Source organism: Chrysochloris asiatica, unplaced genomic scaffold (assembly GCF_000296735.1).
Source record: "Chrysochloris asiatica unplaced genomic scaffold, ChrAsi1.0 scaffold00097, whole genome shotgun sequence".
Lineage (NCBI taxonomy): Eukaryota > Metazoa > Chordata > Mammalia > Afrosoricida > Chrysochloridae > Chrysochloris > Chrysochloris asiatica.
Genome location: NW_006408615.1, coordinates 4,936,215 through 4,963,931, shown reverse-complemented (window position 1 = coordinate 4,963,931; position 27,717 = coordinate 4,936,215). Strand labels below are relative to the sequence as shown.

At 47.6% G+C, this 27,717-nt stretch overlaps 1 protein-coding gene across 1 annotated transcript in view; it reads left to right on the top strand.

Moving 5' to 3' along the window:
• Window positions 1-8,943: 8,943 nt before the first annotated feature.
• TTC38 (tetratricopeptide repeat domain 38) overlaps window positions 8,944-27,717 on the top strand; it is a 27,075-nt gene continuing 8,301 nt past the window's right edge. The window contains exons 1-8 of the mRNA XM_006866830.1: window positions 8,944-8,976; window positions 11,187-11,264; window positions 17,409-17,490; window positions 18,405-18,576; window positions 20,086-20,259; window positions 21,709-21,784; window positions 23,756-23,875; window positions 26,624-26,683. Of these exons, the coding sequence (XP_006866892.1) occupies window positions 8,944-8,976; window positions 11,187-11,264; window positions 17,409-17,490; window positions 18,405-18,576; window positions 20,086-20,259; window positions 21,709-21,784; window positions 23,756-23,875; window positions 26,624-26,683 (795 nt within the window). The remainder of the gene's footprint in view (window positions 8,977-11,186; window positions 11,265-17,408; window positions 17,491-18,404; window positions 18,577-20,085; window positions 20,260-21,708; window positions 21,785-23,755; window positions 23,876-26,623; window positions 26,684-27,717) is intronic.

Sequence of the window (27,717 nt, the reverse complement as noted above, 5' to 3'; positions counted from 1 at the left end):
ATATGCCATTCAGAAAGACCACCCACACAAATTCTGTATTTTATGGGACTTGCCATTTAGGAAGACCACCCACAAAAAGTCTGCATTTTTACTCCCCTGTGAGACTGATTTACCTAGTACCTAGGCATAACTTTAAAGGACAGACCTACCGGAGGCAAAGGGAGAATGGCAGCCCCTGGGAGGAGTCTGAACTAGGGCTCCACTCTCTCAACGTCCCAGAATAACTTCTGTGGGCTCCTACCAGAGGCCTTTGCAGTGGAATCTAGCATAAAGAAATGTTGCACATGCGCCCAATTAGCATGGCCCCTCCTACACTGGCCATTTCCCAGAAATCTAGGCCTATGAATAAACATGAAGTCTCTTCCTTACCCCAAACATTCTACACCCCAGCACAGATTTGTTGGGGAGACAGGGGTTAAGCGTTGCATTATGCCCTCCCCATTTCCACTGGCAAGACTCTATCTTATAGTAAACATTTGCTCCTATAGAAACTGCCTCACCTGACTATTTTTAATCTCTTGAAGGACAGAGATGCCTTTAACATTCCCTGTAAATAGGGACCCCAGCCAGATACAACAGAACAAAACCTTGTCCATCTTTTCTAATATAATCATTTTAAACTGTAAATTTCCCACTAAACACTGACTTTGCACAACATAAAATCAATCCTCATTAAACTCTGATTCCCGACTGGTGAGTTAAGACTGCTTACAGGATTTCTTTGTCACCCCCAAATCAAGACTTGTAGGACTCTGGCAGTCATTGGTGGAGCAATAACTCCAGGAAAAAAAAAAAAAGCAAAAAACCAAACTCACTATCATCAAGTTGGTTCCAACTCATAGTGATCCTACCTGGGGTTTCCAAGACTGTAAATCTTTGCAGGAGCAGAAAGTCTCAAGCAGCTGGTGCCCATCTTCACTACTGACAATTTGATCAGCAATGCAATAGATGAATCCTGAGATAATGGGAACAAAATGTGGGACTGAACTCAAATTCTTAAAAAGTCCAGATCTACTGTACCGATTGAAACTGGAAGACTCTCAAGTATCAATCACCCTGAGATACTCTTCAAACCTTGAACCAAAAAGCTAAATAACACATTGATTCACAAAATAAACAATTTCGCTTTAAAAATTCATCTGCAAGTGACCAATGGTCAACACTCTAACGCAAAAATGGGAAGGAAAGAGAGCAGGGAAACTAAATGACTGGAAACAGAATTATTGAGAAAGTTGGCACCCTGTATCAATGAAACCAATGTCACTGAACAAGCTGTATTTTGTTGATGTTGAGTGCCGTCGAGTTCATTCTGACCCATAGCAACCCTGTAGAGGGTTTCCAAGGAGCAGCTGAATAGAAATTGTTAAACGAAAAACTAATTTGCTATGTAAACTTTCACTGAAAACACAATGCAATATTTTTAAAGTAACATAAATATTGAGACTCTACATTGTAATTTTGTTTAGTTCAAAAAAAGTTTTTTTTACTACATATATTTTTTAAAACTGTTTATTGTGAATTGAGTGAAGGTTTCCATGTAAGATCATCAGTTTTAAATTCAACAAATCATACGCTTTGTTTAATCTCAAGGATTACAATCCCCTCTGTGGAACAGCATCATCCGCTTCCTCCCTGGGGCTCCTGTTTCCCTTGCACCCACCGTCCCTTCCTTCTTACCATTGTCCTTAGGGACATGTTGTCCCTGTGATTCTCAGTGATTAATTGTTCCATCATTCATAGTGAGCATACCTTACTAGTGTTGTCCTTCCCCCTTTATACCTATCTACTGCTTGGCTGAAAGTTGTCACCTCTATATATACCAATCTACTGCTTGGATCAAAGGGTGTATTCCTTTTCACACTTGAAGGGTGGTCAAAGCCCTCAGTCTTAGTTAGGTTCCTCAAGGCTCTGACCAGTGAGCCCATTCTTTTTTTTTTTTTTACTAATTTTGAGTTTTGTTCCACACATTATACCACTCTATCCAGGATGGGCTAATGTGATCCCATTCAGAGCAGTTGGTAGTGGTAACTAGGCACCATCTTCTTCTGTTCTCAGAGTCTTGGAGACAGATGTTCATCTGCTCCGTTAGCCCATTGGACCAGTTGATTCCAAGCATCTTCAATTCTCACCACTCTTCTTTCTTCTGCACATGGAGAGACCAATAGCTGCACCTTAGAGAGCTGCTAATGAGCTTTACACCAAAGTAAGAGGTAGAACATTGCTTTTGTGTCATATGTTTGTGCCAGTTGACCATGATGTCCCCAGAGATTATGGTCCTGAATCCCCAGGTTCAGTTACTCATTGCCTTAAGATGTTTGATAATGAATATCTAATAAATTTTCATCATTTTGCCTGCTATATGCACCACCGCATTAATAGTGTGTTTGCAAGAAAAGTAAATATTCATGTACCAATACCCTCTCTCACACTCTTGTATATCTGTGGGACATATAAATGTATACATACATACATATAATAGCAAATAATCCGAGAAACTGGGTTATATGAAGAAAAATGTGGCATCAGGATTGGAGGAAAACTCATTAACAACCTGTGATATGCAGATGATACAACCATGCTTGCTGAAAGTGAAGAGGACTTCAAACATTTACTGATGAAGATCAAAGAGCACAGCCTTCGGTATGGATTACATCTCTATGTAAAGAAAACAAAAATCCTCACCACTGGACCAATAAACAACATTCTTATCAGTGGAGAAAGGATTGAAGTTGTCAAGGACTTCATTCTTCTTGGATCAACTATCAACACTCAAGGAAGCAGCAGTCAAGAAATCAGATGACATATTGCATTAAGCAAATCTGCTGCACAGGAACTTTTCAAAGTGTTGAAGAGTACAGATGCCAGCTTGAGGACTAATGTGCCTGACCCAAGCCATGGTATTTTCAATAACCTCATACGCATGTGAAAACTGGACAGTGAATAAGGAAGACCATAGAAGAATTGATGCTTTTGAGTTATGGTGTTGGAGGAGAATATTGAAAGTGCCATGGGCTGCCAAAAGAACCAATAGATCTGTGTTGGAAGAAGTGCAGCCAGAGTTCTCCTTGGAGGCCAAGATGGCCAAGCTTGGTCTCTCATACTTTGGATGTATTATCAGGAGGGACCAGTCACTGGAGAAGGATATCATATTTGGTAAGGTGGAGGGTCAGAGAAAAAGAGGAAGACCCCCAACAAGATGGATTGGCCAAATGGCAGCATCGATGGACTCAAGCGTGTCAATAATAGTAAGGTTGGCCGAGGATTGGGCAGTGTTTCGTTCTATTGTGCATAAGGTCACTATGAGTCGGTACCAACTCAATGCACCTAACAACAACAACAACATCATATATATATATATAGATAGATAGATAGATAGAGAGAGAGAGAGAGAGAGAGAGCTCTGGTAGCATAGTGGTTATAAATCGGGCTGCTAACCTCACAGTCAGCGGTTCGAAACTATCAGCTGTTTCGCAGGAGACAGACGAGGCTTTCTGCTCCCGTAAAGATTTACAGCCTCAGAAACCCTGTACAGGGTCGCTATGAGTCAGAACCGACTCGACGGCACATCACAACAACAACAACATATATATATAGCTCTGGTAGCATATGGTTACAAGTCAGGCTGCTAATCTCATGATCAACAGTTTGAAACTACCAGCAGTTCCGTGGGAGAAAGTATTGAGGCTTTCTGCTCCCGTAAAGATTTACATACAGCCTCAGAAACCCTGTACAGGGTTGCTATAAGCCAGAACCAATTCCACAGCACATAACCACCACCACCACTATATATATATTACCACCACTATATAAAATAAGGAGCTCTGGTAGCATAGTGGTTATGAATTGGGCTGCGAACCACAAGGTCAGCAGTTTGAAACTACCAGCTGTTTTGTGGGAGAAAGATGAGGCTTTCTGCTCCCGTAAAGGTTTACAGCCTCGGAAACCCTGTACAGGGTCGCTTTGAGTCGGAACTGACTCCACAGCACATAATCACCATCACCACCACTATATTTTAAATATTATCTAAATATATATACATTATTACATATATTATATTATATATTATATTCTCCTGCTTTGTCTCCAGGCCAGCTTCAGCGGCCGTCTGGCAGTCCATGGCCTGTGTGAACTGGCTAATGGCAGGGGACACTTTCAGCCACGTGTAGAGGACAGCCGGTTGCCACTACAGTCAGATGTAATGGGGCCATTTGACAAAGCGGATGAGGTCCCTTTTAGGCTGGATGTCCTGTCTGATGCCAAAGTTCTTGGGCCTTTTCTCAAACAGGAGATTCACCACCTTCTTGGCAACAGCAGGCATCTGCGCCTTCTTCCCCTTCCCCTTGTTTCCTTTGGCATCTTAGACAGACGGATCAGTCTAGAAACCTTTTCTTAAGCTTTTGAGATAAGGGTCTCATACAATATTTTTCTGTTTGTGATCGACTAATTTCACTCAGTATAATGTCCTCCAGGTTTATTCAAGCTATGAGTTGTTTTACTAATTCATTGGTACTCTTCAGCATTGCATAGTATTGTGTTGTGTATATGCACCGAGGTTTGTTTATCCTGTCTTCCATTGTTGGGCACTGGTATTTAAAATACCAGTGGAATAGCTTAGTGCATCAGAACAATACACAAGCCACCACAGTAAGACAAAGTGACAGACTAGTGATGGTGTATACTGAGCAAATAAGATATAAGTTCTGGACTACATGAAGAAGAATGTGGCATTAGGGTTGGAGGGAAACTCATTAACAACCTGTGATATGCATGCCACAACTTTCTTGCTGAAAGCAAAGAAGACTTGAAGCACTTATTGATGAAGATCAAAGACTACCTCAACATCAAGAAAACAAAACTCTCACAACTGAACCACTAAGTTCCACCACGATAAATGGTGAAAACTGTAAAGTTGTCAAGGGTTTGATTTTATTTGGATCAACAATCAGTGCCTACGGAAGCAACAGTCAAGCTATCAAATGACCTATTGCACTGCGCAAATCTGCTGCAAAAGACCTCTTGAAAGTATTCAAGAGTAAAGATGTCACTTTGAGGCCTAGGGTGTGGCTGGCCCGAGTCATGGTGCTTTCAGCCATCTCCTGTGGACATGAAAGCTGGACGATAAAGGAAGCTCTAAGAAGCACTGATGCTTTGAATGATGGTGCTGGTAACGGATATTGAATATATCAAGGACTACCAGAAAAAACCTGGTGTGGCGCTCCCGGTTAATGCGGTAAACTGCAATGTAGGTTTGAGCCGTTAAGGCCAGCAATTCCAAGTCACCAGCTGCTCCTTGGAAACCCTGTACAGGGTCGCTATGAGTCGGATCCCGACTCAATGACACTTAGCACCAAAAACCAGAAGAATGAATATACCTGTCTTACAAGAAGTACAACCAGAATGCTCTTCAGAATCCAGGATGGGAAGACTTGGTCTCACGTACTTTGGACACGTTCTCAGGGGGAGCCAGACCCTAGAGAAGGAACTCGTGCTGAGTACAGCAGCGAGTCTGCAAAAAAGAGGAAGACCCTCAATGAGATGGATTGACAGCGGCAGCAACCATGGGCTCAGACGTAACAATTGTGAGGTTGGCGCAGGACCGGGCAGTGTTTTGTTCTGTTGGACTTGAAGTTGCCATAAATCGGAACGAACTCAATGGCATCCAACAACAATATCATATTGCGCATGTTCTTCTACAAACTGTATTTGTGAGAATCAGCTTGACTCAGGTAGCTTGAGTTCATTCATTTTCACAACTGCATGATATTTTAGTAGGGAATATACTATAAAAGGTAGACAAACTAACCCCTTTGCTATGGAATCTATCCCTCACTGCCACAGAGGGTTTCCAAGGCTGTAAATCTTTACCGAAGCAAACTGCCCCATCATTCTGCCTCAGAGGGGCTGGTGGATTTGAAACACAGATCATTCAGTTAGCAACTGAGTGTGTAAGCACTGTGCCACAAAGGATCCTTGCAACATACTGTTACCAAACCCAACCCCAGCCCACTGCCATGGAGTTATCCTGACTCATAGCAACTCTAGAGAACAGAGTAGAACTGCCCCATAGGGTTTCTGAGGCTGTAAATTGTTCCATAAGTAGACTGCCTCACCTTTCTCTCTAGGAGTGGCTGGTGGGTTCGAACTGCTGACCTTTCTATTAGCAGCCCAACGCATAACCCACAATGACATACTATCTATCTGTCTACCTACTGATGGAAGTTAAGCTAGTGGTGTATGTTTTGCCATTACAAGTAACGTCACTATGAACTCTTATCTGTCTCTTCAGAAATTTAACTCTTCCATCCAAGAAGAGGAGCCAGGAGTAGAGCATGCCCTTTGGACCCTGAGATCCTTGCACATTGACTCTCCTAGATCCAGGGTCAAAAAGCTAGGACACCAGAAGAGGGGCAGCAGTAGAACCAAGAACCAGAGCATGAGACGGAGCGGTGGGCTCCGCAGCCCATGGAGCAAGTAAAGCTGAGTGACTCTGGGCAGGAAGATTGCTTGAAGAGTCAGTGCCTCCAGGCACTGAAATGAGGAAGCTAGGCTTGCTGACCCACGGATCTAGAGCCGAGTGCCTTCAGGCTGAGGTTCACAGTGGAGCGGTGGGTCCTGCAGGCATTTATCAGCAGCTGACTGGAACAGCTGTGCCCTGAGCATTGTCTGATCCTGTTAGCTCCCTAGTAAACCCCAGAGACTATTTTTCCGGCCACCTCTTAATCTGCACCCTTTTGTATCCAGAGAAGGTGCTGGGCAAAGCTCACCCACAGTGCCCTGCAAGGGTGACTTGGCCTCATCAGCTACTATGGGCGGTCTCCTTGGCAACCACAGTTTTCTCTTGGCCTTTTAAGGCCTTCTGGTGATTCACTGGTCAAGTGCTCCGCTGCTAAGTGAAAGGTCGGTGGTTGGAATCCAGCAGCTACTCCGGGGAGAAAGATGAGGCGATCTGCTCCCATACAGATGACACATCCTTGGAACCCCTATGGGACAGTTTGGCTCTGCCTTACAGGTCGCTATGAGCTGGAATCGACTCTCCGGCAGCAGATTTCTCTATCCTGCCGGAGTGGAAGGGTATAGCTTAGGGATGCTGGCATCTTCCCCTTTACCAGACAAATGGATGTATCAGTTTACACTGGACTGGGATGCAGGCAGACAGTGCCCTCAGACACAAAGTTTAAGGAGGTGGGGTACCAAAAACTCATTCATTCAGACAAATCATGTTTGCTTTACAGAGGTAAAGTTCCTACAGTATGAAATCAGCCATTTTAAAGTGAACAACTTAGTGGCATTTAGCCCATTTGCAATGTTGTGAGATGTGACGTGCTGTTGAGTCAGTTCCAACTCATAGGAACACTATGCACAACCAAGGTGCTCTGCGCCCACCTTGCTGTCTGACAGTGTTCCACTGCTATGCATAAGGGTTTCAGCGGCTAAACATTCAGAATTAGTCCACCTCTCCTCCTTCCTAGTCTGTCTTCCTCTGGAAGCTCAGCGGAAACCTGTTCACCATGGGTGACCCTGCTGGTATTTAAAATACCAGTGGCAGAGCTTTCTTTGAGCATCACAGTAACACACACGCCACCCCAGTGCGACAAACCGACAGACGACTGGTGGATTCGTAATGAGCAACCACAACTCTTTAGTTCCAAAACATTTTCATCCCCCTAAAAGGAGAGTCCCCACACCCTCTGTCCCCATCCACCCCAAACCAGCCGTACTGCAATCGGTAGATTTAAACACATCGTCACTCTCTAGGTGGAACTGCCCCATAGGGTTTCTAAGGCTGTCTTCTGTGTAGGGGTAGACAGCCACATCTTTCTCCCACACAGGTTGGTGGGTTCAAACCTTCCAGTTAACAGCCGAGTGCTTAGCCACTGTGCCACCAGAGCATCTTCCCTTGGCCCCAGCCCCAGGAAATGGCCAATCTACTTTCTGTCTCTGTGTTGGTGAAGTGCCTTCAAGTCGATTCGGACCCAGAGTGATCCTCCTTAGGGTTACCAAAGAGCAACTGATGAGTTTCAATTGCGGACCTAGCAGTTCAAACCGACTTTGCAGTCCAGAGCATTAATCCACAGATTTGCTTATTCCGGGCATTTCATGCAAAGAAATCGTACACTATGATGTTCTTCTGTGAAAAGGTTTCCTTCCCTCAACATCGTGTTTCAAGGCCCCTCCAGTAGGACTTCATTCCTTTCTACGGTGATAGAAGACAGCACTGTCTCAGTAAAGCACATTTCGTTGATCCATTCATTCGCTGATGGACATCTGGGTTATTTCCACCTTTTCACATTTGTGCATAGTGCGGCTCGGAACATTCATGTATAAACTGTTGAGTTTTTTTTTAATTTTTTGAGTTCTACTTTCAATTCTTGGGGTGGGATTATTGAAAATACCATGGCTTGGGTCAGACGCACCTTAGTCCTCAAACTGACATCTTTGCTTTTGAACACTTTTAAAGAACACATGAGATGTTGGTCAAAAACTCTCTGCGAATGTGTGTGAGGCTTAAAGTGACCACTGCCCCAGGGTTCCCGGCCACCTATAGATTCTACAGTGGACGCCTCCCACGGAGACTAAAAAGTCCCCTGCAAGATGGGAGGAGGGGTGCAAGATCAAAGCAGTAGGAGCGGCCCCCCGCCGCGTACACTCACAGGCTCCTCAGTTCGCAGACTGAGCCTCCCGCCCAGGGTCCTAACCTGATAGGGGAAGCAAACCCGGCCCGGGACCCTGCAACGCCTAGAGATGAGCCCACGAGCCCTATGGAGTTACAGCCCCGCGTCGTCCTGCCGCCCGGGTTCGGGGCGGGCCAGTAGCCAGGGCCGCGGACGGTTCGCTGGAGCCCGACCAGTGAGCGAGCGGCCTCGGCCGCCACGCCCCATGGATCAGCGCCACCGGAAGGCCGCCGCGGCGCCCCAGAGGGAGCCCGAGACCTTTTACTGCGCCATGGCAGCGCCTGCGTCGCTACGAGACTGCCAGGTACGCGAAGCCCTGCGCGCCCCGAGGTCAGACCTGGGACGGGGGCTGAGGGTCTGACTGGGGCGCGCAGTAGCCGGGAGCGCACAGCGAGGCTCTAGGTTCTGATCTGGGCGCCTGGGCGCCCCCTAGTATGCGCACCAAAGGGATCCGGTGGCGGGTCAGGACAGAGAACTTTCAGTGGACCCCACCGGGAAATCGCAGGACCACTTAGAAGCTCCGCTCAGTGACCATGGCCTGGAAACAGAGCCATGGGCATCTGTGAGAGCTCAACTCTCCTGCGTCAACCTCCCAGAACCGCTTCCGATGAGGAAGACGGAGGCTAGAGGGGCGAGGGGACTTGCCCCGGCCACACGATCAATACTCAATCCCAGTGGGCAGCAGCTGCGCCATTCTGCAGAGGACCTCTGGCCGGATGCCAAGGCGTCCATGACATTGAGCAACTCTGACCATCTTCAAATGTTCCCATGCCAGGCTTGAAGTCTGAGTCAGTCCACTAAGGTGGAGAGATGGTTGTTGTTAGTGCCCTCAACTCGGTTCCAACTCATAGTCGTGTTACCAGGTTAGGTTACAGAAGACTAAGAAAGTCATGAAATAGAGTATGTTGTTGTGAAGTGCCGTCGAGTTGGTTCCAACCCATAGTGACCCTGTGTAGGGTTTCCAAGGAGCAGCTGGTGAGCTTGAACCGCCGACCTTGCAGTTCAAGAGGCTTTGCAGTCTGGCGCATTAACCCACAGCACCACACCCTCAGGTTTATTAGAGAAAGAATACTTGCAGGGGAGATGTGCCAAAGAAAATCATCTCCCCATACTTACACCATGACATGTAATTATTTGTTGTTGTTAAAGTTGATGAGGTGGTTCATACCCATAACAACCATGTAAAAGATTTCCAAGGATCCGTTGGTGAGTTTGAACCTCCGACCTTGCAGTTCAAACTGACCTTGTGATCGATTGCTTATCCTACGCCACACCAGGACTCCAACATGTATTTATAGAGTGAGGGTTTTTCTACAATGGCAGTTCTTTTGCTATCAAGAAGGAGGTGGGCGTTCCTACTTGTGTGGTTCCACTCGAGTGTGTCAATTCCATGTTTCCTTTTTGCCATATTGTGCGCACATCTGGCCTCAGTGATGCAGTCTAAAATGTCAAGATGGATTCTGCTGCAGAGGCGTCTGGGATACTTGACTTAACCTGCTTTGTACCTGCACTGAAAACTAGTTAAGTGGAAGTTAATGTGTAGCTGTTGGTTAACAGCCCCACTGGGTAGTTGAATAGGGAGGGAGGATTCGCAAGCCCTGCTGGGTTTTGGTCACACAAGGAGGTAATTTTTAAAAAAGTTTTATATCCTTTATAAAAGAGACATCTTCCAGTGGGTCTTGGGGACTTGAACCCCTCACCATGGAGATAAAACTTCTAGTGGGTTATGGGGCTCTTGACAAGGAGATAGATTCTATCTCCTGTTCACATCCTGCTCCTCTGTTCTTTGTATTGGAAATTTATTTTATGGTCTTATTGATTTTTCCCAAATGCTGCTTTTCCACTGCTCCAGTAATTTTCCTCAGTAATATCCCTCCTTTTCCCTCACCCTAACAGGAACCCTGTATAGGGTTTCCAAGGAGCGGCTGGTAGGGACGTTAGAGGAATTTATTTTGACGGATGTAGCTAGTGTGCACTTTGCGGAGTGTGGCCTGGAAGAGCCAGCTTCCCACCTGCCCTTTTCCCCACCATCGACTTCCTCAGTGTCCAAGAGGTGAAATCCCTCCCCTCAGGGGCTCTTCCTCAGGCAGATGCCCACCGTCACCTCATTCCTTACTCATGAGCCCCATTTTACAGAGGGGCGGTCAGGAGCTGAGCTTTTGAGGTGGCCAGGATTTGAACTGAGATCTGCGCCCTCAGCACACCCCTCTTTCTTGTTTGCAATGTGGCTGTGAAATCTGGGGTCCAGGATGCACCCCACAGGTCTCATTGACCTGAAACCCGAATCTGCGTGAATGTTAGGCATTTGGAGGTCGAGGATGAGGACATGGGGGAATGGTGGGTTGGGATCTGCCTGTGTTTGTGTTTGAAAGGTACAACAAGGCTGGGCAGTGTTTCATTCTGTGGTTCATAGGGTTGTTAGGGATCTGAACTGACTCAACAGTACCTAACAACCACGTATTTGAAATAGCCACATGAAATAAGCAAAGCCTTGCTCCGTGTTGTTCCTTCTAGGCGTGGAAGGATGCTGGTCTACCGCTCTCCACCACAAGCAACGAGGCCTGCAAGCTGTTTGATGCCACCCTGACTCAGGTATGCCTACCAAGAGAAGTGGTGAGCCTTTGTGAAGCACTTGATGTTTCCCATGGAGCCCTGGTGGTGTGGTTAAGCACTCAGCTACTAACTAGAAGGTCAGCAGTTCAAATCCACCAGCTGCTACACGGGAGAAAGTGGCTGACTGGTCCCATAAAGACTGCAGCTAGGGAACTGTGTATGGCGGCAGTGGTTCTGCTCTGCCCTGCAGGGTTGCTAGGCATCAGAATCGACTCAATGCCAACAGATGGGTGTGTTCCACAGCGCCAGCCTCAGTTTGGTGGCATCTTGTGTCCCATGTATCTGTCTCTGTTGTCATCTCATGTTACATTAGAACATGGGTTTTTGGAGTCTCTGTGCCAGCTCACCCTTACTTTAACCTACACCTACTCATTTTGTTTGGGTGTAGCTCGTACAACTGAAAACACACATTTTACAATCCTAGGCCTTATTGTGAAGTCTTGGTGTGATACTGTAGGATAAACACTGGGACTACTAACCAACCATAAGGCCAGTGGTTCAAACACACCAGTCGCTCCTTGGAAACCCTATACAGGGTCACTATGAGTCAGAGCAGACTCAGCGACACTTTACAACAACACAACATTATGGTGTTAGGGTTTTTAAAAAATGTATATACATGTTTGAAATGTATGAGACCAACAATAACAACACAATTTAGAAAGACAAAAGCAGCAAATGCTGGTGAGGGGGTTGGGAGATTGGAATCCTCATACACTGTTTGATGGGATTGCAAAATGGTACAACTGCTGTGGAAACCAGCGTGAAACGTCCTTACAATGTTATAAATAGAAATACCATATGAGCCAGCAACCCCACTACTAAGTATATATCCTACAGAAATAAGAATCGTGACATGAATAGATATATGCACAGCATAGTAGGGCATTAGCTGGGTTGCTAACTGAAAGGTCAGCGGTTCGAAACTACCAGCCGCTCCGCGGGAGAAAGATGAGGCTTTCTACTCCCGTAAAGATTTACACCCTCGGAAACCCTGTACAGGGTCGCTATGGGTCGGAACCGACTCGATGGCACTTAACAACAACAACAAAGACTGACAGTCTCGGAAACCCTGTATCAGGTCCATAGAAGTTGGAACCGACTTGACGGTACACACAGCAGCATCGTGTACTATTCGCAGTAGTAAATAGATGGAAGCAACCTAGACGCCCTTCAGCCTATGAAAGGATCCACTCTGGTATACCCACACAATGGACTAGGCAGTGTTAAAGAATGACGAAGAATTCTCCAATCACCTCATCACCTGGAAGGCATTGTGCCGAGTGAAATAAATCCATCTCAGAAGGACAAGTATTGTATGAGGTAACTATTGTGAAAAGTCAAGATAAGGTTTACACACATTCTTTGATGATTACTAGTATCACTAACTACATCTGCAAGTTCAGGCTGAAGCTGAAGAACATCAAAACAAGTCCACAAGAGCCAAAATATGAACTTGAACACACTCACCTGAATTTAGAGATCATCTCAAGAATCGATTTGATGCCTTAGACATATTGTTTAATACAGTATGTTGTTCCATGAGTGTTGATGGTTTATAGGCACAAAATGAATTCTTTGGCAAGTTCAATCTTTTCTCCATTTATCGGTTCAGTGGTAAGGATTTTTGTTTTATTTACACTGAGGTGCAACCCCTACCCAAGGCTGGGGTATTTGATCTTCACTAATCCGTATTTTAAGTCCTCTCCATTTCCAGCAAGCAAGGTTGTATCATCTGCATACCACAGGTTGATAATGAGTCTTCCTCCAATCCTAATGCCACGTTCTTCTTCGTATAATCTAGCTTCTTGGGTGGTTTGCTCGGCATTCAGATTGAATAAGTATGGTAAAAGAATACAACCCTGGTGCACACCTCTCTTAATTTTAAGCCATTCAATGTCCCCCTTGTTCTGTTTAAAAGACTACCTCTTGGTCTATATACAGGTTCCTCATGAGAACAATTAAGTGTTCCAGAATATTCATTCTCAGCAATGTTGTCCATAGCTTATCATGGTCCACACAATCGAAAGCCTTTGTGTAATCAGTAAAACACAAACATCTTTCTGATATTCTCTACTTTCAGCCAAGATCCATCTGACGTCAGCAATGATATCCCCCATTCCATGTCCTCATCTGAATCCGGCTAAACCTCTCTCAGTTCCTTGTCAATGTATTGTTGCAGCCATTTTTTAATTCATGCATAATCTTGCAATAATAGTAATCACAAACATCATCTATGAGTAGATGCATAGGTACACAAGCAAACTGAACAGATGTGAGAAGGTAAACGATGTACACTGACAAGTATATGTAGGTTTGACAGAGAATATTTCTGTGTATGTATTTGTATGTGGTGTAAATATATCCAAGAGTATGGTAGAGGATACAGGGGACAAAGGTCTGGAAGCTTCTTAGTCATAAACAGACACCTTGAGGGAATGACTCACCGGGCTTGAGAACACAGTGTCAGGGGACAAGTAGATCAATTGTCATAACATAGTCCACAGTGTTGGACATTATACGCTGGTGAACAGTGACTGGGGTCTTAAAAGCTTGCAAGAAGCCATGCAAGATGCAACTACGGGGTTCTCTCTCTTTGTCTGGAGCAAAGAGGAGTAAAGAAAGTCAAAGACTCAGGGAAACAATTAGCCTGGTGGATTAATGTTATTGTTTAGTGCCATCGAGTCAGTTCCAATTCATAATGACACTGTATAGGGTTTCCAAGGAGCAGCTGGTGGGTTTGAACCACCAACCTTGTGGTTATATTGTAGTGTTTATCCTGTAGTGCCACACCACATGAACCTCAGCCTCTAGGATCCTGAGACAATAAGAACCAGATGGGACCTGGCAAACAATACAACTGCTCTGATCAGGATCACAAAATGTCCTGGATGAAGATGAAGAAAAAGAGAGGTGGATCAAAGTTCCAAACATTAAAAAGACCAGACTTACTGCTCTGATAGACACTGGTAGAACCCTCTTCAAGGCCGGAACTGAATCCCCCACCCAGGGATTGACTTTAAGATGAACAGCAGACAGGCCCATCCTGGTGTGGCGCTGTAGGATCAGCATTGGACTGTGAACCACAGGGGGCGGGGGTTCAAACCCACCATCTGCTCCTCAGAAGTCCTATGCAGGGACCAACTTGACAGGACTTAACAACAACACATAAAGTGAATAATAACACCAGGGAGGAACACAGTCCTCAGAACAATCAACTGTGTAAGAAGACAAAGGCAACATATACCCAAAAAGAAAGCACAGAAGGCAGAAGACACGAAGGAGCAGGAAAGAGAGACGAATGAAAACGGGGAGCCTAGGGGCAAAGCAGGAAGAATGTTGTGCACTGAAGAGATTGCAACCAATGTCGTGAAACAGCATGTGTGTGAATTGTTGAATGGAAAACTAATTGGCTCTGTACACTTTCACACAAACTTTAATTTTCAAAAAAGAAGAACGAGAAACAAATACTATAAAATCTGTGAAAGCTGGGACCTGTGTAAGGCAGAGAAGGAAAACGCAAATATTTTCCACTGAAAGGAACAATAGAAAATTGATCGAATGGCACCTGGTCAAAGGCTCAGACCCAGATAAGTTTGCAAGACCCAGAAAAACAAGGCAGTTCTGACAAGTTCCGGCTCTTGGGTTTCACTGTAATAGCAAATTTGTCAAAAATAGTGAGATTAAGGGTTCTGTCTTTCAGCTTTTGTGCCTCTTTCTAATATTCTATGTTGTTGTTGTTAAGTGCTGTCGAGTCGGCTTGGCTCATAGTGACCCGGCATAGGGTTTCCAAGGCTGTTAGTCTTTGCTGGAGCAGAACGCCTCATCGTTCTCCCATGGAGTGGCTGGTGGCCTCAAACCATTGACCTTGTGGTTCCCAGTCCCATGCTTATCCTACAGAGCCACTGTGTTCCCTTAGTGGTCTATGTTGCTGTAAAGTGCTGTTGAATCGGTTCCAACTCATATCGACCTTGTATAGATAAGGCTTCCAAGGTTTTGACCTGTAGTCTAGTTTATTCTACAGTGCCACACCAGGATGTCTGTTATGGTTGTGTTTACGGAGGAATGGGTAAGAAATAGTGTGCTTATTTTCCAGGATTGCTATAAGAAACCGTCTAAACTGAGGGGATTATAAGCACAGACATCCGCCTGAGAGTTTGGGTTCCGAGCATCCACGGGGCCATACTTGTTTCATTACATTCATTGTTGTTTTTGTTAAGTGTCTTCGAGTCAGTTTTGACTCGTAGCGACCCTGTAGGTATAGGGTTTCCAAGGAGTGGCTGGTGAGTTTGAACTGACAGTCTTTTGGGTAGCAGTCCAGTGCTTATCCTACAGTGCCACACCAGGACTCTTCTGCTTCTGTTGTTCTTAATTGCCATTGAGTTGGTTCGGACTGATAGAGGCCCTATACAGGGTTTCCAAGGAGTGGCTGGTGGGTTTGAACAGCCAACCTTGTGGTTGGCAGTCCAGTGATGATCCTACAGCACCACACCAGGACTTTGCAGTTTCTGTAGTCCCCAGCATTTCTGGGCCTTCCTTGGCATGGAGGTACATCTTCAATGGCGTCTTTCCTGAGTGACTTCATCACTGTGCCTCTGGTTCCTTTTAAAACCACACCCCTCAGATGGGACCAGGTCCCGCCCACTCCAGCCTGGCCTCATGCTATCAGAAAACACCTGTCAAGACCCTGTTTCCTAACAAGGCCACGTTTCCGGGTGCCAGGAGTTAAGACTTGGACATACCTTTTCAGGGGGAGTCATTTCAATCAGTTCCTGCAGTGACCCTGGTTTCAAGAGCCCTTCGAGTTGGTTCCTACTCATAGCAATCACATGTACAACAACACAAATCACAGCACCTTTACCATCCTCACCATCGTTCCTGGGGTGGAGCCCATGGTTGCAGCCACTTGTCCCTTTTTTTCAGCAGTAGATTGCCATGTCCTTGTATCTCGTCAGTGTTGGTCTGGAAGCTCTGCTGAAACCTGTCCGGCAGGGATGACCGTACTGATATCTGAAATAGCATCCAGCAGCACGGCCACACACAAGCCAACACAGTCTGCCATGCTGACAGATGGGTGAGGGAAGGGCCGAGGAAGTGTGAAGTCATTGTTGTAAGGCCAACGTTGTGTGGCCATTGTTGTGAGGCTGAAATTACGAGGCTGACGTTGTGTGGCCATTATGGTGAAGCCGATGTTGTATGGCCATTGTTATGAGGTTGACATAACGAGGCTGTTGTTGTGAAGCCAAGATTATGTGGTCGTTGTGTAGCTGATGTTGTGAGGCTGACGTTGTGAAGCCAAGATTGTATTGAGGGAGGAGGCCCTGTGCCCATAGAACCTTGAGACCTAGCCCTGAGTTCTGATAACTCCGCAAAGTTACAGTTTCTTGAAATTTGCAGATCACATTACACAAAGAAAACTAACAGCTTCTTCTGCTTTTGTTAAAAACAAAACAAAACAAAACAAAAAACCCTCTTCTCTAGGAACCGCCAATGAGAAAGTAACAGGGTAGTCTCCCCACTGAGTCCTCTGTAATCCTACATAAAGCTAATGAGAAAGCTGTTTGGGGGACCTTGGTTTCTTTGGGACATTCGTCCACCGCTGCTCCACAGGCAGTAAAAGCTTCTTCCTCTAATATCACGGGTGTTCAGGTGATTCTTTCTCCCATTCAGACCTCGTCTTCCTGAAACATTCGGCCAACATTGTGTGGTTGTTGTTGTGAGGCGACGTCTTCCTGAAACATTCGGCCAACATTGTGTGGTTGTTGTTGTGAGGCGACGTCTTCCTGAAACATTCGGCCAACATTGTGTGGTTGTTGTTTCATTAGGGTAGACAACTAAAGCTGATGTTGTGAAGTACCTCACTTTCCTTTTGATGTTTCATTCCTTTGAAATTACGCTTCACACTCTATGAATGCATTTCACCTTTTCATAAGAACTCAACCAAGTTATACATTCTTTGGGACGGGGGTGGGGTGGGGTGGTGGTGGGGGTGGTGGTAAAATCCAGAAAGTATTCAGTGCTCTAGAAAGGAAGCAAAGTCTAGGTTCGGTTACCTGTCTTCATTAACAGAAACCAAGGCCTCCCTGAGGACAGCTGTGTTGGCCTTTTTTTTTTCCCCTTCAGTATGTCAAGTGGACCAATGACAAGAATCTTGGTGGCCTTGAAGGCTGCCTAGCGAAGCTCAAAGAAGCAGACCCGACCTTCAGTGAGTCTCGGTTTTCCTGGGTCAGGGGTCCAGCCCCTCTCTTGTTCCCTGACTTCATAGACTCAGTTGGGCTGAGCCAGGGAAGACCCACCAGCCACAGAGGCTGGTGGCTGAGTAGGTGGGCGGTGGGCATGGGGAGGTCAGCAGGTGGACAGTGGGCAGTGGGCATGGGGAGGTAGCTTGGTGCATTAGTGACTCCCATGTGAGGTGAGCTTTGGGCCTCGGAGAAGGACTGATGAGGTGGACTGGGAAGCAGGGACCCCTCCTTCACATCCTGCTGCTGAGGGAGAAGTTCACCAGGAGCTCTTACTAATGGGAGGGGGCGGGTCAGAGTGGCCTGTAGGAAAGTCAGTAACACAGGCTCTGAGCAGACCCCAAGTTCCAGGTCAGAAGCGGGGGGCCTGGCTCATGGGCTAGCAGCTGAATTCCAAACCCCAGCATGCACTTTGCCTCTGCTCCTGGGGGGACCCGGAAGCCCAGGTAGAGTACACATGCCGGAAGGTCTCAGGGGGTTCCACCCTGAACAGCATCCACTGAGGGCCCCTATTCACGCCCAGTGACAACTGTAGCTGATAAGGGAAGGCAAGACTGAGAGCAAGCCCACAGGCAGCCCCGAACCGTCCACCTGGGGAGGGGGAGGTGTGGACATGGGGCTGGGGAACCCTAAGACAACTCTAACCTGGGGAGGGGGAGGTGCTATTCATACCCTGTTGTGGAAATATCTGGGCTCCACGATGTTTGAGGGGTGAGTGTCCCTCTCCATGTATGGTGAGGGCTAAGCCTTGTGGTGGGCTGTTGGCAGGGGGCACAGTCCCTCTATACTTAGCTTGTACCACCTAGGACATAGGGTGTTGATGTCATGGGGACCTGGCATGGGCCATCTAATCATCAGCTGTCCCCTTCCCGCCCACCAGCTATGGGCCAGGTCATCTCCAATGGCCTTGTGCTGATTGGCACTGGGACCTCTGTGAGGCTGGACCAACAGCTGGCGGAGGCCCTGAAGACGATGGTGGAGAATTCGAAAACCCAGCTGCTCACACAGCGGGAGCAGCTGCACGTGTCTGCAGTGGAGATGTTTGCCAAGGGGTGAGAGTGCTGGTGTGGAACGGGGGCCGGGTGGGGTCTCCTCCTAGCTCATGGGACACTTCCTGCCTGTCACCTTACTCTGATGCCTTCTCAATGAGGAAGCTGTTGGCCAGGGCCCAGTTAACCCTTTCAAGCACTTTCTTCCGTTTCATTCAATGTTGTTAGGTGCCATCAAGTCGGCACCGACTCATAGAGACCCTATGCACAGCAGAACGAAACAATGTCTGATCCTGGGCCAACCTCACTATCGCTGCCACACTTGAGTCCACTGATGCTGTCTCCTGGCCATTCCATCTCATTGGAGGTCTTCCTCTTTTTCTCTGACCCACCATCTTACCCAGCATGACATCCTTCTCTAGCAACTGTTCCCTCATGACAATATGGCCAAAGTATGAGAGACGAAGTTTAGCCATCTTGGCCTCTAAGGAGCAATCTGGCTGCACTTCTTCCAAAATAGATCTGTTGGTTCTTTTGGCAGTCCATGGCACTTTCAGTATTCTCCTCCAACACCACAATTCAAAGGCATCAATTCTTCTATGTTCTTCCTTATTCACTGTCCAGCTTTCGCATCCATATGAGGTTATTGAAAATACCATGGCCTGGGTCAGGCGCACCTTAGTCCTCAAGCTGACATCTCTGCTCTTCAATACTTTAAAAAGTTCCTGTGCAGCAGATTTGCCTAATGCAATACATCGTCTGATTTCTTGACTGCTGCTTCCACGAGTGTTGATAGTTGATCTAAGAAGAACGAAGTCCTTGACAACTTCAATCTTTTCTCCGTTGAAAAGTTGGTTCTTATTTCCATTGCAAAATCACAGAATTATTTAAAAGATGGGTTAGAAAAGAAAACACTTCCTGTGTGCTCCTTACCCCGACAGCCCACTCTGAGCAGTTAGCCTCTTCCAGGTCCTCCTCCCCACCCCTGTCCCCGTGGTTGTCCCCACAGGGACGAGTGACCCGATCTGAGTTTCCAGCAGTTCTGGAACAGGGACAGAGAAGGTTCCGTGAGCCAATGCCAGGAAGTCCGTGCTGGTGTGTAATTCCACCTCAGAGACTTCCTGCAACTGGCTCATGTTTGTAGGTGAAATTGTTTGGCAATTTGTTAAACCAATTTTTGTGGATTTTTTTTTTTTTACTTGAATCAGAGAGTGAAATTTCCCACTGGGTTTTCAATTTCCTGAGCTGCAACTGCAGGTTGATTCCGACACGGGGCACCCTCTCTAGGACAGAGGTGAACTGCCCCACAGGGATCCTAAGGCTATAAGTCTTGGGACTGCGTGCCTTATCTTTTCCCACATTGTAAATGGTGGGTTCAAATTGCCAACGTTCCAGTTAGGAGTCGAACACCTGACCCCCTGTGCCAGGGCTCCTACCACCTAACCTACGAACTGATGCTTTTCAAATCAATTCGGTGCAAACCACCGACTGGTAAGACTTGATGCCTCCCTGCCTCTCCGTACGTGTGGACAGAGCGACCAGTGTGGCTAAGACGTGTTCTTTGGTTTCCAGGAACTTCCCGAAAGCCTGTGATCTGTGGGAAGAGATTCTCCGGAACCATCCCACAGACATGCTGGCCTTGAAGTTTTCCCATGATGCTTACTTTTACCTGGGCTACCAGCAGCAGATGCGCGATTCTGTTGCTCGAATTTACCCCTTCTGGACGCCTGACATCCCCCTTAGCAGGTATGCGCTGGTTGGAAATTGCATCATTTCTATTTCTCATTTTCAAAATAATTGATTTTTTTATTTTGTTGCTGGAATTGAAAATACATAGCCGTTTTGCTTCCACGTCCACCAGCGCAGCAGCTACGACGCTGACCGTTCACTGATGATGAATTTCTCGCTTTCTCTTGAGTCGCCTCTCCCACCCTCACATAAACTCACTGGCCCTAAGCTTCCTAGCTCATCTTTCAAGTTGCCAGTCCGTTCCAACCCATGTACCCATTGCCATCAAATCCATTTCAACTCATAGTAACTTTACAGAACAGAGTAGACCTTTTTCTTAGTTTCTGAGACTAAATCTTTACAGCAGCGGACAGACTCATCTTTCTCCCACAGAGCAGCTGGTGGGTTTGAACTGCCGACCTCACGGTTAGCAGTCCAACACTCAACCCACTGTGCCACCAGGGATCCATCCATCCCTTATCATTGGCGGACTCACAGTGATGATTCAGTGCTCACAGGGAAATAGAGATCCTCCCATTCTCAAGGGATTGGCCAGCCTCCCACCATGATGACTTGACTTCAGGAGACAGGAAGCCACGTCTCTGTGTGCTCGGAGGTAGAGGCCTGGACTGGTCACTGGTTCTAAAGACCCACCAAAAAATAAACAACCCACAGTCCTCAACTCTATTCCAACTCACAGCAACCGATAGGACAGAGTGTGCAAGGTCAAACCTTGATGGGGGCAGACTGCCATATCTTTGTCCTCTGGAGCAGCTGGTGGCCTCAACACTTGTCCTTGAAGGTGATGGTTGTTAAGTGTTGTCAGGTCGGTTTAGACTCAGAGCGACCCTATATAGAGTTTCTAAGAAGCTACTGGTGGGTTTGAACTGCCAACTTTATGGTTAGCAGTCCCGTACTTATCCTACAGTGCCAGATGCATACATGTGGGACGTGAACCCCAGAGGAACCTACATAGAAAGAGACTGGACTTGGAAATGCTTCAATCCCTCTCTAGTGGAAGCCTCGAGTCGATAGGGAGATATCTGGTTCAAGACCAGCACCCGGCTGTGCTGTGGACAGTCTCAGGCTAACGTTTTCATTCATTAGCTGATAATCGATTTTAACAGATCTGAACTGTCATCTTTTTAGACTTCATTTTTTTTTTTTTACAACACTCTCAGGCTTTACTGAAAAATTGCATAGAAACTGTAGCGAGCTCTCATCTCCCTCCTGTCTCCAGGACACAGTTTCTTGTGGTGCCAGCCTCTCAGGGTACATGTGTTACAGTGGGTGGCCCCTGGTGATGGTGGTGGTGGTGGTCAGGTGCCGTTTAGTGGGCTCTACCTCATAGAGACCCTATCCTGCATCATCCGCAAGAAGTGCCTTGCATCTGAGGCCTTGCTTAAGTACAGGGAGACAGGGTACTTCTCCCTCCACACCAACGTCTTTCCCGGCTTCTCTTTGTAGCTACGTGAAAGGCATTTATTCTTTCGGACTGATGGAAACCAACCTCTACGATCAGGCAGAAAAGCTCGCCAAGGAGGTGAGTGGGCCCTCCCCGAGGTTCCCAGTCCTTCATGGAGGGGCTGCCCTGTCCTGGTGGACTTAGGACACAAGGGTCCCCCCATCAGGTGTTGCCTGTGACTCCAGAAGTCCCTTGCTTCTCTGGAACTCTTTTCCTCATAGTTATCGTGAGGGCCCCCATTAACAATGGTGGGTTAGGGTCACAGTGTGAGTCCACCGGCTGTGTGCTCCCATAAAGATTTACAGTCTCAGAAACCCTCTATAGACAGGGGTCGCTGTGAGTCAGAAGTCACTTGGATGGCAGTGGCTTTGTTTGGGGTTCAGTGTTGGTCATCCCATGGCTTTCCCATGGTCCTCAGAGCCATGTGGCACTGCAGACATGTGACCTGGTCAATGAATCACGTGACAAACGGTGTTATTGTCCATGGTGGTTGGTGGCTTCCGGGTGATGATGGTGGTCTCACAGGGGTAGGCAGCACGAGGGGCTGTACTGGTCAGCTGTGGTGTGGACAGCTGCCCAACAACCATGTGGGGGCTGGTGTGTGCGCTCTGGACAGGTGTGCCTGAGTGGGTGAGGGCTGGGAGCACAGTGGGCGTGGAAGGTGAGCAGGAGAGGGTGCGGCAGGTCTGTCTGTGTGGCTAAGGCTGAAGGCACAGGTGGGTGGGGCAGGACACCAGGGCAAAGGTGGGAGTAGGCCAGCCTGGACTCACTGGGCCTTGTAACCCGGCTAGGACCTTTGGAGTTCAGGGACTTCGAAAGGCTAGCCCAAGATCAAAACAGGGCCTCTGTGCACGTAAAGGCCAGCCTCACTGGTGTGGAACCACACCCCTGGGCCTCAGCGCCCCCCAGTGGCCAAGCTGTGCACTGCCGCTTCCTCAGAGCTCCCTGTCCCTGCAGATCTGGGTCACTCCACCCGTCTCAGCAAGTCCTGCAGAGCAGGGGTTGGGGCAGGAGGACAGGTGAAGGGGCCAGGCCAGGGTGAGGAGCTGAGGGCTTCCAGACACTGCTTCTGTGAGTGGTATGGGGAGACGTGAAGTGGAGGGGCCCTGGGTAGATACTGGAGATAGGCTTGAGGTCAGTGTGTGCTGGGCACGTGACTGGGGAATGATGCCTCCACAAGGTGGGAACCCCTCCTGATCCTACCTGAGGGGCTGCACTACCACCACCAGCACCCCAGCAGGTGAGCATCTGCTGTTGCTAATAGTAACAACGGCAGGACCAGCTCTTTCTGACCACGCATGTGGTCCTTGCTGATACCTTAGTGGGAAGAAGCAGGAAAAGTCACCAGAGCTCCTGACAGTCTGCACGCTCATCTCTGAGGCAGCCCCTGGGAAGGTGGGAGCCCAGAGAACCTGAGGGGGTTGTTGAAGGTGATTCAGTTGATCCCAAGGGCTTGGCTCTGCTGCCTCCGGCCTTGTGACTTGGCTGCACTGACTTGGTCTCCCTGAGTCTTAGTTTCCTCATCTGTGAAATGGGCAGTGACACCCTCTTGGTGGTTAGGGGCATCGTGGGTTCAGTGGGAGACCCCGGTTATGATCTCAGCTTGTGGACCTCATGCTCAGACACCACCTGCCCGCCAGTGGAGGCTGTGTGTTGCCGTGTTGCTGAACAGGTTACCGTGGATTTCTACAGTACTGCAGCGTACCTGGGCACCGTGGACGGGCTGCTGGCTGGCTGCCTGTGGTTTGTTCATGTTACTGTTACTGTTGGGATACCTATTGTCTGTTACTGCTATTGTTCAGATGGTTATTGTGTGACTGTTACTGTTTTGTTACTATTATGTCCCGATGGTCATTGTTTGCTATTGTTATTGTTGGGTGGTTGTTGTTTGGAGATTGTTGGCACAGTTATTATTCATGTTGGATGGTTACTGTCATGAGGTGGAGCCCAGTCCTCAAGCTCATTCCATCCCTGACATCTCCCCCGTGGTCCTCATGACACCTGACTAATCTGTGTTATTGCCACTCATTTTTACCCCTCGCCCCGTAGGCTTTGTCTATTACCCCAACAGACGCGTGGTCAGTGCACACCGTGGCCCACATCCACGAGATGAAAGCGGAAATCAAGGATGGACTTGAATTCATGCAGCGCTCAGAAACCAACTGGAAGGTACAGTTCTGTGGCTGGGCCACCTTGAGCTAGGCTGAGGCCTTGGACAGGAGTTATAGATAGTTTCATCCTTGGGGACAGTACTTCACTGCAGGTGTTTCTTCCGTGCTACAGCCCCCTCCCCACCCCACCTGCCAACATTCTGCAGGTGGTGATAGAATTGGTGTCGGCCTCCAGATGTTGGGTTGTAAAGGAATTGATTGACCACCGAGTTGCCAGGGAAGCAAGAACCAGACTGTGGTGACGCTGGGAGGGGCCTGAGCTGCCGCTTCTGCCACCAGCCAGGGGGACCCACCCTGGAGCCTGACTGAGTCCACTCCAACTTACATGACAGACCACCACAAACATCAGACACATGAGACCAGATGTTCAAATTCAAGATGGCGGCAGGGCCGTGCTCCCTCACAGGCTCTGGGGGACGATCCTTCCTTGACGTACCTTGGCTTCTGGCTACATCAGTCCAGCTCTCATCACGTGGCCATCTGCTCTCTGCCTGTCCATCTGTCTCTTCTCTCTGATGAGGACACCGGTCATTAGGACCCACCCTCATCCAGGATGACCTCGTTGTCACTTAACTGGTGACATTTCCAAACAAAGTCAGGGTCGCAGGCACCAGGATCAGGACTTCAATGCATCCTTTAAAAAAAAAAAGCAAATTATGTTCCCATTCTACAATTTTTATCGAATTTGTTCAGTGATATTAGTTGTGTTTTTCACAGTGAGTCAACTTTTTCTTTTCATTGCGTTCGCCCTGCCCCCTTTTATTGTCATTTTTGCTTTAGAGTAAACGTTGATCTTTTCTCGGTAAAGCAAGGCACTCGCAGGTGACATCCTGGACTGTGTGGCCACTCTGTGATTTCACTAAAAGGTGACCTCCAAGAGTAGTTTCAGTTTGAGGTTTCAAGAGTAGCTCAGGGCGATTGTCTCCGAGTCTCAGCTAGTCTGGTAAGCCCGGATTTTTGAAGACTTTGTTCAAAAGAGTTGGTTCAATGGATTCGTCCCATTTTGTCTGGTTCTACCTCTCGGGTCCCCTGATTAGTAGTGGTGGGTAGGCACCATCTAGTTCTTCTGGTCGCAGCTTAGAAGAGACCGAGATGGTTCGTGTAGGCTGTTCATGCTCTAAACTGGTTTCTTTCTTTCTCTTGTGCTCCGATGGGTAGAGACCAATAGTTATTTCTTGGTCAACCTATCTTTTGGGGAACACAGCTCAACCCAAAACAGAAGGGCTTTTGGGGGCAGGCCCTTGGACAGGACTGTACTGGACTAGAGCAGTAGCTGCTGCCTGCATCCCTAATGAGCACCTGCAAGTCCGTGGTTCTTGGATCCTTCCAGTCGTGTTCAAGTGCCCTGATTGCTTGGCACACAGGGAGTCCATGATCAGTGCAGAATCTTTATTCATCCCAAGATAGATGGGGCTGAAGAGCCAAAAGACCTTCCTCTTTGTAAGGCCAGCACGTCCACTTGCTCTGGGCCTAACAACGTGTCCACCTGCCTCAGCCTCTTTCTTCCTTGGTAAATCCAGGTGTTACTAGTCACCTTTGCTCAGAGCAGGTGTTGAGTAACTGTTCTTTTCCTTCCCTCTTATATTAACCCAGAGCTACATCGCAGGAGAAAGATGAGTCTTTCTGCTCCCATAAAGATTTACAGCCTTGGAAACCCTGTGTTGGGTCGCTGTGAGTTGGGACTGACTCTACGGCACATAACAACAACAACATTCAGTAGCGGGAGCATTAGTGGCACTAATAGTTAAGCTAACTTGGCTGTTAGCTGAAAGGTTGGTGGTTCAACCCCACCTAGCAGCTCCTCTGGAGAAGACTTGACCATCTACTCTCGTAAAGATGACGGGTTAGAAAATCCAATGGGAGCGTTCTGCTCCGTCACATAGGGACACAGAAGTCAGGAGCAACTCCAGCCCCAAACCCCAAACCCATTGTCATCCAGTCGGTGCCAGCTCACAGCGAGCCTGTATGGGGTTTCCGAGGCTGTAAATCTCTGTTGTGGTGTTGTTAGGTGTCATTGAGTCAGTTCTAATTCATGGCGACCCTATGCACAACAGAGCGCAATACTGCCCAGTCCTGGGCCAATCTCACAATCGTTGCAATCCTTGAGCCCACTGATGCTGCCACTTGGCCAATCCATCTCATTGGGGGTCTTCCTCTTTTTCTCTGACCCTCCACCTTACCAAACATGATGTCCTTCTCTAGCAACTGGTCCCTCCTGATAATATGTCCAAAGTATGAAAGACGAAGTTTGGCCATCCTGGCCGCCAAGGAGCATTCTGGCTGCACTTCTTCCAACACAGATCTGTTGGTTCTTTTGGCAGCCCATGGTACGTTCAATATTCTCCTTCAATACCATAATACAACTATACAAATACAACTAATGTCTTCCTTACTCTTTAAGGGAGCAGAAAGCCTTATCTTTCTCCCAGGAGTAGTTGGTGGATTTGAGCTACTGACCTTGTGGTTAGCAGTCTAGTGTTTATCCTTAGTGTCAGTCCACAGAGACAGAGTGTAGGTTGGTGGTAGCCAGGGGTTAGGGCAGGGGGGATGGGGAGCACTTGTCAGTGGAATGTTCTGGGCCTGGGGGGAGGGGGCTTACACAGATTGTGAATGCACTAAATGCCGCTTAGCCATTCACTTTAAAATGGTTCATTTCATGTTATGTGACTTCACCACACATTTTTTTTAAAGTACATCCATTTTGTTTTGATCTCAGACTATTAGCTTGTGCTCCTTCTTTCCGCAGGACTCGGACATGCTGGCTTGTCATAATTACTGGCACTGGGCTTTATATTTGATCGAAAAGGTAAGAAGGTGGTGTGCTCTGGTTAATCCAAAGAAAGGAATCATATGTTCCCATATTCCTTGAGGAGGCTTGGTGTGGCCTGTAAGAGAAGCACTGGCCTGCTAAGCATGAGGTTGGTGGTTCAAACCCACCAGACGCTCCTTGGAAACCCTATACAGGTTCACTGTGAGTCTTAACCAACTTGACTGCCCTTAACAACAACAGTGTAGATATGTGTGTGTCATAGTTGCTATGGGGACTTGTGTGTATCAGACTAGAAGTGTACTTTGCAAGGTTCTCAGTGGCTGCTTTCTCTAAAGCAGATCACCAGGCCTTTCTTTTGAGGTGTCTCTGGGTAGACCCAAACCTCCGACCTTTCGGTTAGCAGCTGACTATATGAACTGATTGTACTACTCAGGGACTCTCCCCCAAATGGAGATGGAGGGATGGATAGGCAGTCAGTTCCTACTCATGGTGCCCTCATGGACAACAGAACCGAATGGTACCTGTCCTGTATCACCTCACATCCCCAGCACAGTCCAGCCCACCAGGGTTCCCCTCACCCTCACTGCCCCTGTACTGCACCAGGCGTCACGTCTTCTGCCAGCGATGGATCCCACCGGACGGTGTGGGGCAGTGTTCTGTTAGGATCCAGAGGCTTGTCATTGGCTAACGGTTGGAAGATTTCCCGGCCTTTCTTACTAATTGGTCTCAGTCTGGAAGCCCTGGGGAAATCCTGGGGGGCCCTGCTGGTGTCTGAAATACCAGCAACACACACACCAGCCCAATCCGACAAACTGACATGGTGGTTTCCCTAGGTCTGTCTGTCTCTTGTATATGTGTATATATATGTGGAACACGGTGGCTCCATACAATGAGCACTGGACTGTGAAGCACAAGGTCCATGGTTCGAGACTACCAGCCGCTCTGCAGGAGAAAGATGAGGCGTTCTGCTCCTGCAAAGATTTAAAAAGCCTCAGAAACTGTATACAAGGTTGCTATGAATCGGAACATAGTGACTCGAAGGCACTTAACAACAACAACACATATATATA